The sequence below is a fragment of the Gobio gobio genome (assembly GCF_949357685.1).
Source record: "Gobio gobio genome assembly, chromosome: 4".
Classification (NCBI taxonomy): Eukaryota; Metazoa; Chordata; class Actinopteri; order Cypriniformes; family Gobionidae; genus Gobio; species Gobio gobio.
The window spans coordinates 31,947,684-31,961,576 of NC_137100.1; the positions used below are offsets into that span (position 1 = coordinate 31,947,684).

At 40.6% G+C, this 13,893-nt stretch overlaps 2 protein-coding genes across 6 annotated transcripts in view; both read left to right on the top strand.

Annotated features, from left to right (window-relative positions):
* The window catches only part of cenpv (centromere protein V), a 278,526-nt gene that overhangs the window by 169,934 nt on the left and 94,699 nt on the right, over positions 1 to 13,893 (top strand). The gene's annotated exons all lie outside the window — the stretch shown is intronic.
* ncor1 (nuclear receptor corepressor 1) overlaps positions 1 to 13,893 on the top strand; it is a 137,653-nt gene that overhangs the window by 115,729 nt on the left and 8,031 nt on the right. For 2 of the 4 annotated variants that reach the window (XM_079815098.1, XM_079815096.1), the window contains exons 26-39: positions 61 to 181; positions 725 to 820; positions 931 to 1,016; positions 1,101 to 1,269; positions 3,698 to 3,817; positions 3,930 to 4,010; positions 4,246 to 4,472; positions 4,644 to 4,974; positions 5,083 to 5,313; positions 5,929 to 6,129; positions 6,862 to 7,011; positions 11,816 to 11,959; positions 12,081 to 12,222; positions 13,311 to 13,783. In XM_079815098.1, coding sequence (XP_079671224.1) covers positions 61 to 181; positions 725 to 820; positions 931 to 1,016; positions 1,101 to 1,269; positions 3,698 to 3,817; positions 3,930 to 4,010; positions 4,246 to 4,472; positions 4,644 to 4,974; positions 5,083 to 5,313; positions 5,929 to 6,129; positions 6,862 to 7,011; positions 11,816 to 11,959; positions 12,081 to 12,222; positions 13,311 to 13,783 — 2,572 coding nt within the window. The remainder of the gene's footprint in view (positions 1 to 60; positions 182 to 724; positions 821 to 930; positions 1,017 to 1,100; positions 1,270 to 3,697; positions 3,818 to 3,929; positions 4,011 to 4,245; positions 4,473 to 4,643; positions 4,975 to 5,082; positions 5,314 to 5,928; positions 6,130 to 6,861; positions 7,012 to 11,815; positions 11,960 to 12,080; positions 12,223 to 13,310; positions 13,784 to 13,893) is intronic. The other 2 variants (XM_079815099.1, XM_079815097.1) reach the window with 1 other exon arrangement.

Below are 13,893 nucleotides of genomic sequence, written 5' to 3' on the forward strand. Positions count from 1 at the left end.
ATCATGAGTTTTCCTTGTATTCCAATCTGACTTGTGTCTTCTTCCACCCATGCCCTTCAGGGAACGCCAGGAACATACCTTCCGTCTCAAACACACGCTGTGTACGTACCAGAGGTAGGAAAGACCACAGGAGGATCAATTTTACTCGGCTTGCCAAGACAGCAAGACCCTTCCAAACCTGGTGAGAGGCCAACAAGAGATTGAGTATAAATACACTTTTATGCCACAGTCAAGCTAAGCAGGGCCCGATCACACAGAACGTGTATTTGCAGCGAGAGGCGCCTTTTTTGAATAGATTTCTGTTGGCAGAGAGTGTTATGCACGCTGCTTATGCACCCCGGGCGCCTCGCGTTTTAACCACCTGCTACGCCTCACATTTTAGAAGGAGCGCCTGAAGTTGGAAAAAAAATCAACTCGGAGCGGAAAAGCACCCGACGTCATCGCATCATTCATCATTCATCATTCTTGATGAGACTGACAGGACCGCTGATTCGGGGGTTTCCTAGCAACATAAAAAAAAATGCAGCGCACTGCTATTTTCTAAATTGAAAAACGTCGACCAAAAACAGCAGTGTGGTGCGCCTCGCGTTTTCGAACCTGAAAAACACGTTCTGTGTGATCGGGGCCCTAGTCATTCAAGTTGTGCTTTTTGTGTTCGAGTTTCACTATGAAAACCTCATGCAGTCTATATGTACTCTAAACACCTGATTGTGTGTGTGTTTAGTGTCATATATTAAGCAGGAGGAGTGTTCCCCACGTGGACAGAGTGCTCAGGCAGAGGGTCTCTTATCCAGAGCTCAGTATGAGGGTGTGGTTAGAGGTGAGTTGTCTTAAAATCTGCAATAAAATGACTAAAATCAAGAGTTAATGAAATAGAAGCAGCTTCAGAACATAACCAAACAGTGTTTTCTTTCTCTCCTCTGCTCCCAGGAGGACCCATACAGATTCAGGACATGAGAGGGCCTCCTGGAAAAGGCCCAGAGGGCATGACGTTTAGAGCTGGCTCCATTACGCAGGTACCTTTATTATAGGCCTTTGTGTAGTATTTGTTTAATTTTCATTTATAGTTGTGTAGTATTTCTTACTCTCGCTCTTTCTAGGGAACGCCTGCCCTGACTCAGTCCAATGTAGCAGCGGATCTCTTGAAAGGCACTATTGCTAAACTGGCCACAGAGGACCTGAGTGGCCCAGAGAAGAGCCGAGCTGAAGCTCATTCTAAAGCTCATGTCATCTACGAAGGCAAAAGTGGACACATCCTCTCTTTTGATGGTCAGAGCCAAATCTGCTTCCTAGTAGGACTGGGTAATATTTAAAGGGTTACTTCAGCGATTAGCATTAAGCTTTGTATCAGTAGAAACCCGGTAGTATATTCAAATTACGGTACTTTTCCCACTCATATCCCCCTGAGACGAGATAATTATTTTATTTCTGGAAAGAAAACTCAGATGACGCAAATAGCGCCATTTTGCGTCATCTGAGGATTTTTTGGCCAGAGGCTATAGACTACAGCCAGTAGAAGGAGTTAGTTCCGCATGTTTTCAACCCGCCCACAGGGGAGGGATCTCACTCACAGAATGTAAATGCACAAGGCCGCTCGGCTCTGGCATTAATAACGGAGCGGTGCGGAGCAAAGTCAGTGTTTAACTTGTTAACCCACATCGGATCGTGGGCGGGGCGTTTGACGTGAGTGGGCGTGTGTGTACTTTTATTTACTTTTGTTTTATACAAAATATTCAATCAACTATCACAAACTATGCATCATTTGAAAGCTAAAACACTCAAGATTCATGTTCTGAACTTGTTTTTGCAATAAATACACCAGAGAGGAAACGCTAAAGGACCGGCCATGTAAACATTAGCATAATATTAGCGATACTCATCTTTCATCTCCTGTCATTCAGATCAGATCGGACGAATCCAATAAACACCCGCATACATCTCTGTGTAAGAGTCCACTCTTCAAAATGCATCCCACTTTTAATCCAAAACAACGAAAAAATAGGGAAAAAACTTTTGTTTGCAAGAGAGTTTTGAGTTAGCGTAATCAATCATGTCCATTTTCAATGAAATATCGATTCTAATCCGTTTCTGGCAAACTTCCCCTGCAAGAATAGTCTCTCCCACGTGAAATGGATCAACCCTCGTCTCTCTCCTTCAATCAGAGTCTCTCCTGTGATGCATCATATAGAGGAAGCGCCTTACAGGCTTGGTGAGCTGTCAATCATTGCGCCCATGGTTTTCGTTGGATAAAGGCACTCGGTGCCCAGCCAATGCTTTTCCAACAAAGGTTTGATTGATGGACTTAGTAACCAATCAAAAGGCATTATCTTGCGCAGTTTGCATAAGTAGGCTTTGGTGAATACTGTTTGTGCGCTGTCGGCACGCTCTCTATGGCAGAAACTGCAGTGGAGCGCGCAGACTCTTACTGACACTTATTATCAGCTAAATGAGTTTTTTACACTTTGTAATCTCTGTAAATAGTTGCTTTAGTTTTTCAGTAACTGTTTATCCATTATAATTAGTAGTTTATTGCAGTTTATTGCAGATTTATTTGAATGAAAAACTACTCTTTACAATAGCAAATGTTCTGAAATAAATGGCCTTTTTGAAAGGACGCCTAGACTTTTCTTGACATAAAAGCTCACAGAAGCTACATTACTGAGAGAATCATCCTCATATTTGAATCATGACATGATTAGACATTCAGTTTTATATTTAAGTTATTTTCAGGCTCTTAACATTAAATTATAATATTTTTTTCCCTAAGTGAAAAACAAAAACAAAAAACGTGAGTCACTTACATGTATATTTACATGTATATTACTCTGTTCCCATATTACTTTGAGTTATTATGACTCTTGGGTAGCAACATTTCAAGTGTCTAGTTTAAAATAAGACCAGGTTTATGAATATAGACCATAGGGTTTAAGAGCTGCAGACATTTTCATTTGGGTATATCGTTTTCAAAGAATTCTTAAAAATGGGGCGCAGGTTAAGAGGTTAAACTTTTCAATGAATTCCTATGTAAGTTATGCTTCCGTAGGCATGATCTGAAAACGCACCAGACTGGACCCGCTCCGAGAATGACTGCCTCGCTTACCTCAGCTCTGCTCAGCTCTGCTCAGCTCTCGTGATGAATGAAATCTGACTCCTGCTGCGTCTGCGCCGTGACTTTCGTTCGGCTCACTCACACGTTATTGAAAAGACACAATCAGTTTTTAATTATAGTATCTGTTGTCTAACTGAACAAAATGATTGTATTACTATGAAAATCAAAACAACGGTGGGCGGTGTCATGTTGGGCAAGTGATAACCAGTAGCCGTGGCTTTGGGAGTGACCTCGTTGATCAGCGAAGCAAGTGCATTCTGGGAGTTGTTGTCTTTCATCCACATGAGCGCTGAAGTACCCCTTTAATATTTGTTATATTTGTGATGACAAATGATTTTAATCATTCTTTTTGGTTTTCTATTATGTCGAATATTGGCAAAAAGTTATAGTTATAAAGTGATTATTTTTGTTATATAGTCCATCCCTAGTCACACCACAGCACAAGTGGAGTCAAATGTTGATGTGTTTCATTTCAAAGGCTAAATGACATGTTTGCTAACTGTGCAACAAGACTTTCTAATTTTATTGTGCACCACAGCCAGAGCTTACCAGGAGTCTTTTTGACATGACCTTATTGATATTTTTCAGCTATTAAGAACCCTAGAGAGGGCACTAGAAGCCCACGGATGGGGCACGATCTCAAGCGCACATATGACATCATGGAGGGGTCCCGTGGACACCCAGCACGTGAGACGGCACCTTATGAAGGTAAGACATGTCTTCATGTGCTTTTTTTGAGAGGAATGAAGTACAAAAGAGTTGATGTGAGAATATTTGCCAATGGAGAAGGTTTTTAAAGACTTAAGTTTTTCTCTGCCAGGTTTGATCAGCAGAGCATTGCCGAGAGAAAGTCCACATGAGTCTAAGGATCGATCCATACTCGCAGGATCCATCATGCAAGGTAATGCGGACCCACCACACTTCCTTCAATCATGAATACATTTAATTATTTTATAAAAATATTTATGGTTAAAAACTAGTTGTTTTAATATAAATTATATGTGTAATTGTCATTTAAAATAATAATACTGGACAGCTAACCAAGAGAACCACATACAAGTGAAAACTATTAATTAATAATTATTAGTTTTTTCGCAAGATTTAAGGAAATTTCTACATCTCTCCCTGTGTTTCAGGAACTCCAAGAGCCTCTGCTGAAGTCTATGATGAGGCCTCCAAGTATGGTAAACAGATCAAGAGGGAAAGTCCACCGATACGCTCTTATGAGGGAGGAATCACGAAAGGTAAACCATACGAGGGGGTGAACACCATAAAGGAGATGGGCCGCTCAATTCATGAGATCCCCCGTAAGGAGAACCAAGATAGCCGCAAAACTCCTGTTTTGGAAGGACCCATTACTCAGGTACAAGATTTGAGGTTGTTATTGTTTCCCTCACTGAAATGTATTTATGAAGAACATTCAAATCCCTTTCAGATCAGTAAAGGAAGATGGCCTTAATTGTCTTAACAATTTCTCTTCATCTGCCTCTAATTTTCTCACCATGCATATTTTTTTTTCCCCCTATCTCTGCAGGGTATTCCTCTTAAGTACGAGAGCAGTACTATGAACCCATCAGCCATCAAGCACAATGTTAAATCTCTGATCACAAGCCCAGTGAAGATCTCCCACTCTGCCATCGAGGCAGCTGAGCGCGAGAGGGCCAAGTACGAAGATGTAAAAGCTTCCGAGCGTGTCCGGCACACTTCTGTTGTAAACTCCACATCTGTCCTGCGCTCCACGCACACAGAGGCGGGAAAAGCTCAGCTTAGTCCAGGCATGTATGATGACAACAATGCACGCAGAACCCCTACATACACCAGCAACTCCATATCCAGAGGATCACCCCTACTGCGTGGGCAAGAGGGTATGCCTTTTGGATTCTTTTTATTTCCCTCAAATGTTTTATTGCTCTTATAGCTTATGTCCAGCAGTCAGTTTCAAGGGTCATTGTACTGATTTTTCTCTCAAATAGGAAATATAACAACAGGTAAACCAGCTTCTCATGAGAGGAAAAGCGCACTGACCCCAACCCAGAGGGACAGTATTCCCTCCAAGTCACCGGTGTCCGGGGCTGACCCTCATGGCTCTCACAGCCCCTTTGACCCCCACCACAGACCTGTGGTACCTGGAGATGTGTACCGGACTCACCTGCCGCCACACCTGGACCCCAGCCTCGCCTTTCACCACAGAGTCCTGGACCCAGGTAATTTAAGGCATTATCTTTCCAGGGGACAGAGAGATGAAAACAAATTAGATTAGAGAAGTCCAGCATAGGTCACCAGAGAGAAGTCTATCATCTTCATTGGATGATCCAGTTTTGGTTAAAAAAAATTAAACATGCATTGAATTTTAATGTCATGCCGATTTAAAAAGTATTTTACAAAATACAAAACATTGTACAACCGTAGTTGTTTTGTAAATATGATCCCTGGACTAAGATGTAACCTTATTCTGAACTGGATTACTTAATCAGACTCAGAACGCATGAGATGTGGCTACGCTTAGCCTAGGTCTGGAAAATTAGTGAATTATGAATTAGTTCTGTTCTGAAACCATGCTTCCTTCCAACAGGCCTACAGGAAAAACAGTTAATGCGTCACACACAAAATTAATTGATTGTTCTAAGTAATGGCTCTCTCTTAAAAGCACTACTGCTATCTCATTGGTAAACATCATGTTTTGGTTTTTCAACCTGCTCTCATGCATTAGGTAATAGCAGTTCCTGCTCGAATCTACTGTGACAAATCCGCACCATTGACGTCAAGACAAGAACAGCTGCCTTTTCATCTCTCACCTTGTTTTCCTCTGTATATCTCAGCAGCGTACATGTTCCAACGGCAACCGTCGCCGACCGGTTACCCCAACACTTACCAACTGTACACCATAGAGAACACTCGGCAAACCATTCTGAATGATTACATCACATCACAGCAGATGCAGGTCATACCACGTCCTGATGTTGCGAGGGGACTGTCACCACGTGAATCGTCCATTGCCATCCCATACCCACCACCTAGAGGTAATGTGTGTGTGTGTGTGTGTGTGTGTGTGTGAGAGACAATGAATGAAGGGAACAAAGGAAGAATGTAGTTTGTAGATATTGTGTTTGTGTGGCAACCTTTTAGTGGCAACCTTTTCCAGACCATCAGAAGCAAATGACCCTTAAACAAATTCTATTTGCACGCTGTCAATTCATTGAGTTCAATTCGATTGTTAAATCCAGGGCTGGGGCTGTTCCTTAGATGTTCCTTAGACCCTCCTGTTAAGAGGCCCACTTTTTTTTTAGTTACATATGTTCACTCTGCATCCTATTGTAACATCTCCATGAATAAGGTTACCTGTTAAAAGTTGACCAGTGTCTAATGTGACATTATTTTGCATAAATTATGGGAAGTTTCATAATAGTAGAGCAGATTCAAGCTGAAGGAGTTTGACCCTCAGACCCTTAGCATGTACTGCTGTCTAAATGTACAAAATACATTGTGTCATATTGTTTTTGGAAAAAAAAGCCTGTGGAAACCAGCTTTCAGTCCTGGCATATCCTGTTATTTTTTGTGATTGAACTCCATTGATAGATTGTTAATGAGCTCATTCAAAAAAAAAATTTCTTAATTCTTTAGAACTAAATTCTAGTGGGTTAGTGAATATATGTTTCTAGAAGATCAGTAGAGGGTGTTGGCTCTTAAAGTAAAGTTGAAGCTGATTGGTTGTGGATGCTCACCCTCTGGCCCTTTGCTTCTGTCTGTAAAAGGAATAATTGATCTAGCCCAGATGCCACCTACCATCCTGTTACCTCACCCTGGGGGGACAGGTTCCCCCTCCCTGGACCGCATCACGTACATCCCTGGACCTCAGACCCCTTTCCCTACTAGGGCATTCAACCCTGCCTCCATATCTCCAGGTGAGGATCCCACCCTCCTCTCCTATCCAGTACCTGAACTTCCCCTTCCAGTCCTGGTGGTGATGGTGCTTTAGAAACTCGCCCTTCGCTGCTGCTCTGAGATAATTTTTGCTGTTTTAATCAAGATGCTTTCTTCCACCTAAAACTAACTACAGCCGTTTTCTACACCACTGTTGTGGCAGTGCTCCTACTACTAAATCTACAGTGCTGTGGCAAAAGGAAGTACATTTCACCTGATTTGTGAGTTGGTCTGAATTGATTGTGATAACTGTAATAATACAAAAACAACACAAGTCCTAATTGTACTTGACCCAAATCACTTCTTACCCAAACCTAAAAAAGGAAAAACCCAGCCCCAGACAGACCAGATAAAATTAGTCCTGAGTCCAAATGACCCGATTCCAATTTGTTTTTCTTGTTTGGGCCTGAATGTTAAAAGTAGTGATGCCTGTACAGCCTGCAGCCCTGCATGCCAGTGGCAAGTGGTTACTTTTTTGGCTGGGTACAACAGACCAAAATGACCGAGATGGCAAATAAGAATCACCACGGCAGGTGTACTTTTAAAGGTTTGCCCATCTTCCTGAAATTCATCCTTCTTCGTAATTTTTACATTAGCTAAATTTTGAACCCATGTTGCCAGATAAGGTAGCCTATACTTTGTCAAAAATGTGAAAGAATGTTTTTCATGGATTCACAACATTTTTTAAATTTGTTTGAGGAAAACATGAAAAAATTGTTATAGTTTAATTTTTGTTGTTGGTATCAGCTGCATTTAGATGGTTTTCTGTAACTGACACCTGGCAACAGGTGCTTTATGTTGTACATTAAACTGAAAAGGACATTTCTTTTGAATAATGAGAAACTGGCATACTGGTATTAAAAATTACTTGCAATTGGAGGCTACTAATATCACACCCAACCCATGTCTGAGGCACTCATCAAAGTTATGGACCAATACACGCTTGGGTTGGACCTTGGGTGTTGGAAAAGTTTAATGAACTTAGTAGGTTTCCTGCTGAATCTGTAGGTCCTGACACAGATTCTGTACCATTTTGCAGGGTTAGGTTGAGCTTATTAACATTTACAAAGAACGAAGAGAACTGCTGGTTTCATTGTCTGACTGCATGAAATGTTCTAGAATAGATTGTATCTAAAGATTTATGTAGAAATATGTAGGATTTTAGTTGGAATTAAAAAGGCAACTAAAGTGCTAAACTCCCAATTGCAGCAAGTATTTCCCTACGTCTACCTCCCTTGAGATCCTGCCTGCACCTGCCCGTCTGTGCATGCAGTGTAGTCAAATATTGGTCAGTAGTGTCATATTTAAAGCTTGTCTTGGAAATGCAGGTGGTCTGGAGGTGAGTAGACCTTAACAGTCTAAACGTCTATTTACACTGAGAACGTAATCACAAAAAGTAATTGCTAGATATATTTTCTCTCTGTGTGAATATGCTTTTAGAACTGTTTCATGGCTCTTTGAATTAGGGATGGGCATTTTTGTCAATTTCTCATTTCGATCATCGATAGGTCTCAAAAACGAGTACTCGAGTAATTGGGGGCGGGGCATGTGCAGGGGGCGGGGCATGTCCGTCATTGAAATTGAAATAATGAAAATACTGTTATGAAACAAATACAACAAATACGGTTGTTGACAAATACAAACGTGACATGAAAACGGGTATATGAAAACATGAACATATAAAATAAAAAAAAACTGCTAGATTATGAAGCATAAATGTCTTTGAAAAAGAAACATCTTTATAAAATGACCGTCTCAAATAACCAAGTCAGTAATATCGAGCATTGCCTTTGAGCTGAAACTGTGAAATAACACCACCCTGCAGAGCTTGCTAGCTGGTTAAACTCAACCAAACGCACCCTATATCAATATTAATATGAAGATTATTATGAACCTATTACGACATAAATCAACACAAAAGGACGTGAATGCGCCATGGAATGCGCACGTGAACTTCAGGGTGCTAGATTTTACAGGCGAAGGGTTTGAGGAACATTTTGAATGCGCTCTTCCCTTAACAACGCTTTGACAGATTGACTCTGCACATCATGCACTTCATTGTATTATTCATGAAGCGTTTACAGACATCACTGCGCGTTTTCGAACTCATAGCGAAAAACCAACTTTAAATAAACTAGGTATACTGTTAAAAAATACGAGAACAGTATAGCACTGCTGCATTTCTAATATCAATGATTCTGAGAAAGAAATAGCCTATCTGAAAAGAATATGACCCAGGTTTTACGGAAGCGGCCCGATCCTAATTGCTAGCTGGGCGTCTCTAAACCATCATGTCGAGCATGAAATATGCGTTTGAGCTGAAACTGAAGAGAATGAACAACAGCCGGTATAACGGCAGCGCTTTTCTAGCTTATTAAGCTCAACCAAACGCTTCTTATATTAGATTAATCAGATAGACAACATAAAAGTAATCTTACAACGTGCATCTGCAGATAAGGACGCGAATGCGCACATGAACTTCACGCGCTAGTCTGAGTGTTCTCGCTAGTTTCTCTGTGGATCAGCTGATACACGGGGAACTAAGCACAGATCATTTACAGCATTCTATTTCCATCGTGTTTTCATTATAATGCTATGTAGGCTATGACAGATTGGCGCTGCACATCTTGCACTAACCATTCAATGATCACAGTGATTCCAGACATCACTGCAGTGCACGCCTTTATTTCGCCGCGGTCTGGAGGCGTGCTGTAAAACGCTAACCAATCAGACCTCCGCAAAACGATGCAATAACCAATAAAAAAGAGACAAATATTTTTTTTTCAGGGCGATCATCGTTCTCATGATCGATGATCGCTGTCACGTTCGAGTACTCGATTACTCGACCACTGTTGCCCATCCCTACTTTGAATATCAGTCTGTCTCACTGTGCTGATCTTTTAAAATCATTCCATGTACTGTCTTTGCATACAATTTGAATCTTGTACAGGAGTGCATACAGTACATACAAATACCTGAGAATAAGAAAAAATCAAGCTTGATTTTTTTTTTTTTAATACCACAAATACCCCTTTTCAACAGTCAAGGTGCTGGTACCCATACCACTTTTGTTGGTGCTTCCACCACAGAAAAAGGCAGCTCTTTTTTACTGGCCTTGAGCAAGCAACCATAATGTCAGAGGTTAAAAAGGTTTAACTTGGGCATTCCTGCTCAGGGTTTTCTCTATCATCAAATCTTTCCACCTTGTTAAAGCCGTATATAAATGTTCACAGTAGTTTTTTTGTCTTTTTGTTTTTTCCTCGGCCGTACAGGTGCTAATTCTCTTGTTGTCTCCCCTTGATGTATTGATGTTTCATTTAGTCATTTAGTCATCTAATCATTTAGTGAAACCTCGGGTCACATCAATTCACCATGGTGAAATACATTTAGGGAGTGACATGCACTATATATAATTAAAACAATTTTTATTAAAAAAAAAAAAAGTATTGAGTTCGATCTTCATCTCATGTAACACAAGTTCTTAATATCAGTATAAGATCCACCGCGATGCTCTTTTGATTACTTTATTCTGAACAACAAAACACCCGAACACTAGAAGCACCTGATGTAGTGATGCACAGTTCACAGACATCCTGTTCCAAGTATGTTGTTTAAAAATACAGAAAAGAAAAAAGATTTTATTTACAAATATCACGTGTCAATTGATTGGTCTGAATTGCAACTGGAAAAAGGTAGTGCCGTAAAGGTCAAATTCATGACCAAATACATCAAATTAACTGATCTTTTGCGATCAAAACTAACTGCGTCCACACAAGCACTGTGCATGTGATGCGTCTGCTGCCTTAGCAAGCCGCGCTACATTACTGCCGTTCTCGACACTGTGCCTTTATAAAAGTGGGAATTTAGTACTTACTAGAATGAAGAACAAATATAGACACAGAGAGTGCATAGAGAGCGATTTAAGACTCAGTCTCTTCGATACAGAAACATACCCTGTGTGAGTTGTTGTTTTAAATGTTGATCATATATTTTACGAGCAAGAATACATTTTCCCCAAATATCCGCACGATTGCAAATGTAGCATTTATCTTATACAACAGTTCAACAAACAAAAAGGTAATAATGAGTGACGTACATTGTAAACACAGTATTGTCAATATTCTTTGCTCTATTTTGTAACAAAATAATAGTTCCAATGAAAGCCACAGAGGAACTGTTGTGTCTCCAGAACAGCGGTGAATCTATGGCTTTGAACGTAGATGACCCTTTCGTATATACAGCCACTTTCTTGAATGAATGAATGAAGACAGTCTCTTGCTGCCACCTTCTGGCGTTTTTTTGTTTAATATTCAAAAATATTACTTTGTTTTGTACCATCATTTCATATTTCTCTATTGAATTTTTTTTATTTAAAACATTATTTTTGCCATTGTAATTGCATTCATGCCACATCTGAGCAGCATTAAACAGTGTGTAATTACATCTGGATGCAGCTTGTGCTACTGCAGTGCAAAGGTGGCTTTTGTTGATACTGATTGAAATTATTGATTTAGGTAATTCATTTATTGCTTTTTATTGTATTAATGGATTTTTCAGAATTTGACAAACATGACATTTTATAGGGTTAGAAAAACTTTGCCTTTACTCCACCCAAAGTTATTCATATACATTTATATATCCACACAATAATTTTGCATCACTGAAATCCTGACTCTGTTCCTAACAGTACCACAGCTGGCTCCATAAAAGTACAGCAAATGTAATGGGCCCTTTTGATTGTAACCCGACTGTTTTTGTGTGTTGCCTGTTCTTCACTCCCCACAGGACATCCTGCCCATCATAGTGCCACTGCAGCCATAGTGGAGAGGGAGAGGGAGAATCAGAGAGAGAAGGAACGCGAGAGGGAGAGGGAAAGAGAGAGAGATCAGAGAGAACGGGAACGTGCTGCAGTAGAATATATGCGTGGAGGTAAGACTAATTGACATACAGAATGAAATAATGGCACCAATAAAGATCCCTTCTGCTCCATCTAGAACACACTGAGCTACTCTGCCAGTGTTCTCAGGACTCATCCCGGTTTATGTTGCAGGTCCTGAGCAGCCTGGCCGACCAGGCAGCCGTAGTTTCCTGCGTTCCCCCTCACCCTCTGTGCGATCACAGGAGGGTGTCCTCCAGCAGCGGCCGAGCATCTTCCAGGGCACCAACTCTAAGAGTGTCATTACCCCACTCATGTGAGCAATACACTATTCATGACATCAGCCTAATAAATTAGTTCATTACTAAAATGTATTATGCACACACTAACTTTTTGAATTATATTAACTTAACTTTTATTGAAGAACTATCAACCCATTTCAAAGCAACCTTGCATATTATTATATTTTTCTAGAAAAGGTCATTCCTGCACAGTTAATGTCGTTTTTTTTAGGGAAGAATAAGGTTTAACACATTTTGATCAGTTTTAGGGTGGATCACAGCACAGAAATCTGGATTTTTGTCGTGAATGGCCTTCGCATAATCACAGATTCGGCTGATGCAGCCCCGATTTTACTGGACTTGAGTGCAGCATTTGACACAGTAGACCATGTGATTCTTATAAAACGCATTACATTTGGTTGGGATTCATGGAACTGTTTTAAATTGGTTCTTTCCTTATCTAGAGAACAGATCAATTACAGTGACTCTTGGTGCATTTTCATCATCAGCACCTATTACCTTCAGGGTACCTCAGGGTTCTGTTATTGAGCCTAGTTTATTATTTTTATATATGCCACCTCCTGTGCTTGCTTGCTTGATTTATTTATTTTATTATATGATATATTTTTTTTTAAATATGGCCTGTTTTACCACTTTTATGCCAAAAATACACATGTATCGTCCTTTGAAACCAGGAGATAATTGCGTTTTTAATTCATCCCTTTAAGGCTTAAATGGTATCAAGCTTTTGCTGTTGTGGGTCTGAGGCTTTGGAATGGCCACATGAGATCAGAGCTGTCAAAACTATCAACACTTATAAAGCTTCTCTCCTTTCTTGCCGTATACATGCTAAAAAGATACAAAGCAAACATGTACAATTTCGGAAAGTGAGTTTTTCTCACTATAGTCCCCTTTATCTCGCTCACTGGGGTTGTAAGACAGTTTTCTTAACGCAGTATGTAAGCTGCTTACATACATTTATTGTGGAAGTTGCTTATACAAATAATTTTTTATTGAAAATTTTCTTCTTCAGGTTTATACATTATTTTTGTAAAATATTGATTTGTAGATTTTGAAATGAGTTTTTCTCTAATAAATGTCCAACTCTGTTTTGCTTGTCCAGGCAAATGCCAACACAAGCTGCTGCAGCTCAAGCCAACTCCCGCTACAACAATGCAGCTGATGCCCTTGCCGCCCTAGTGGACGCTGCTGCCTCTGCCCCGCAGATGGATGTTGCGAAAGTCAAGGAGAGCAAGCATAATAGCTGTAGCTCACGTGATGATGACATGATGTCATCACGGCGGGTAGCACAGGAGTCACAGGAGGTGGAGCGCCGTTCCATGCAATCACCATATGGGGATGTGTCACTTCCTGGTGGGAAACCTTCCCATCCTGTGTATGCAGAGGGTGGAGGAGCTGCAGTGAGCAAAGAGAAAGCCCCACCCACAAAGTCACGCATGGAAGAGGAGCTGCGCACGCATGGGAAGACCACCATAACTGCTGCAAACTTCATTGATGTCATCATCACGCGCCAGATTGCCCCAGATAAGGACTCCCGTGAGAGAGGCTCACAGAGCTCTGACTCCTCCAGCAGCAGTGAGTGTCATCAGATAGACAAAGTTTAATTATTATTAATTTTCTGTAATAATGATAATCAATTTATTGAAACCAGTATCCACGTAGCACTCTACAGTTCATAATTCACA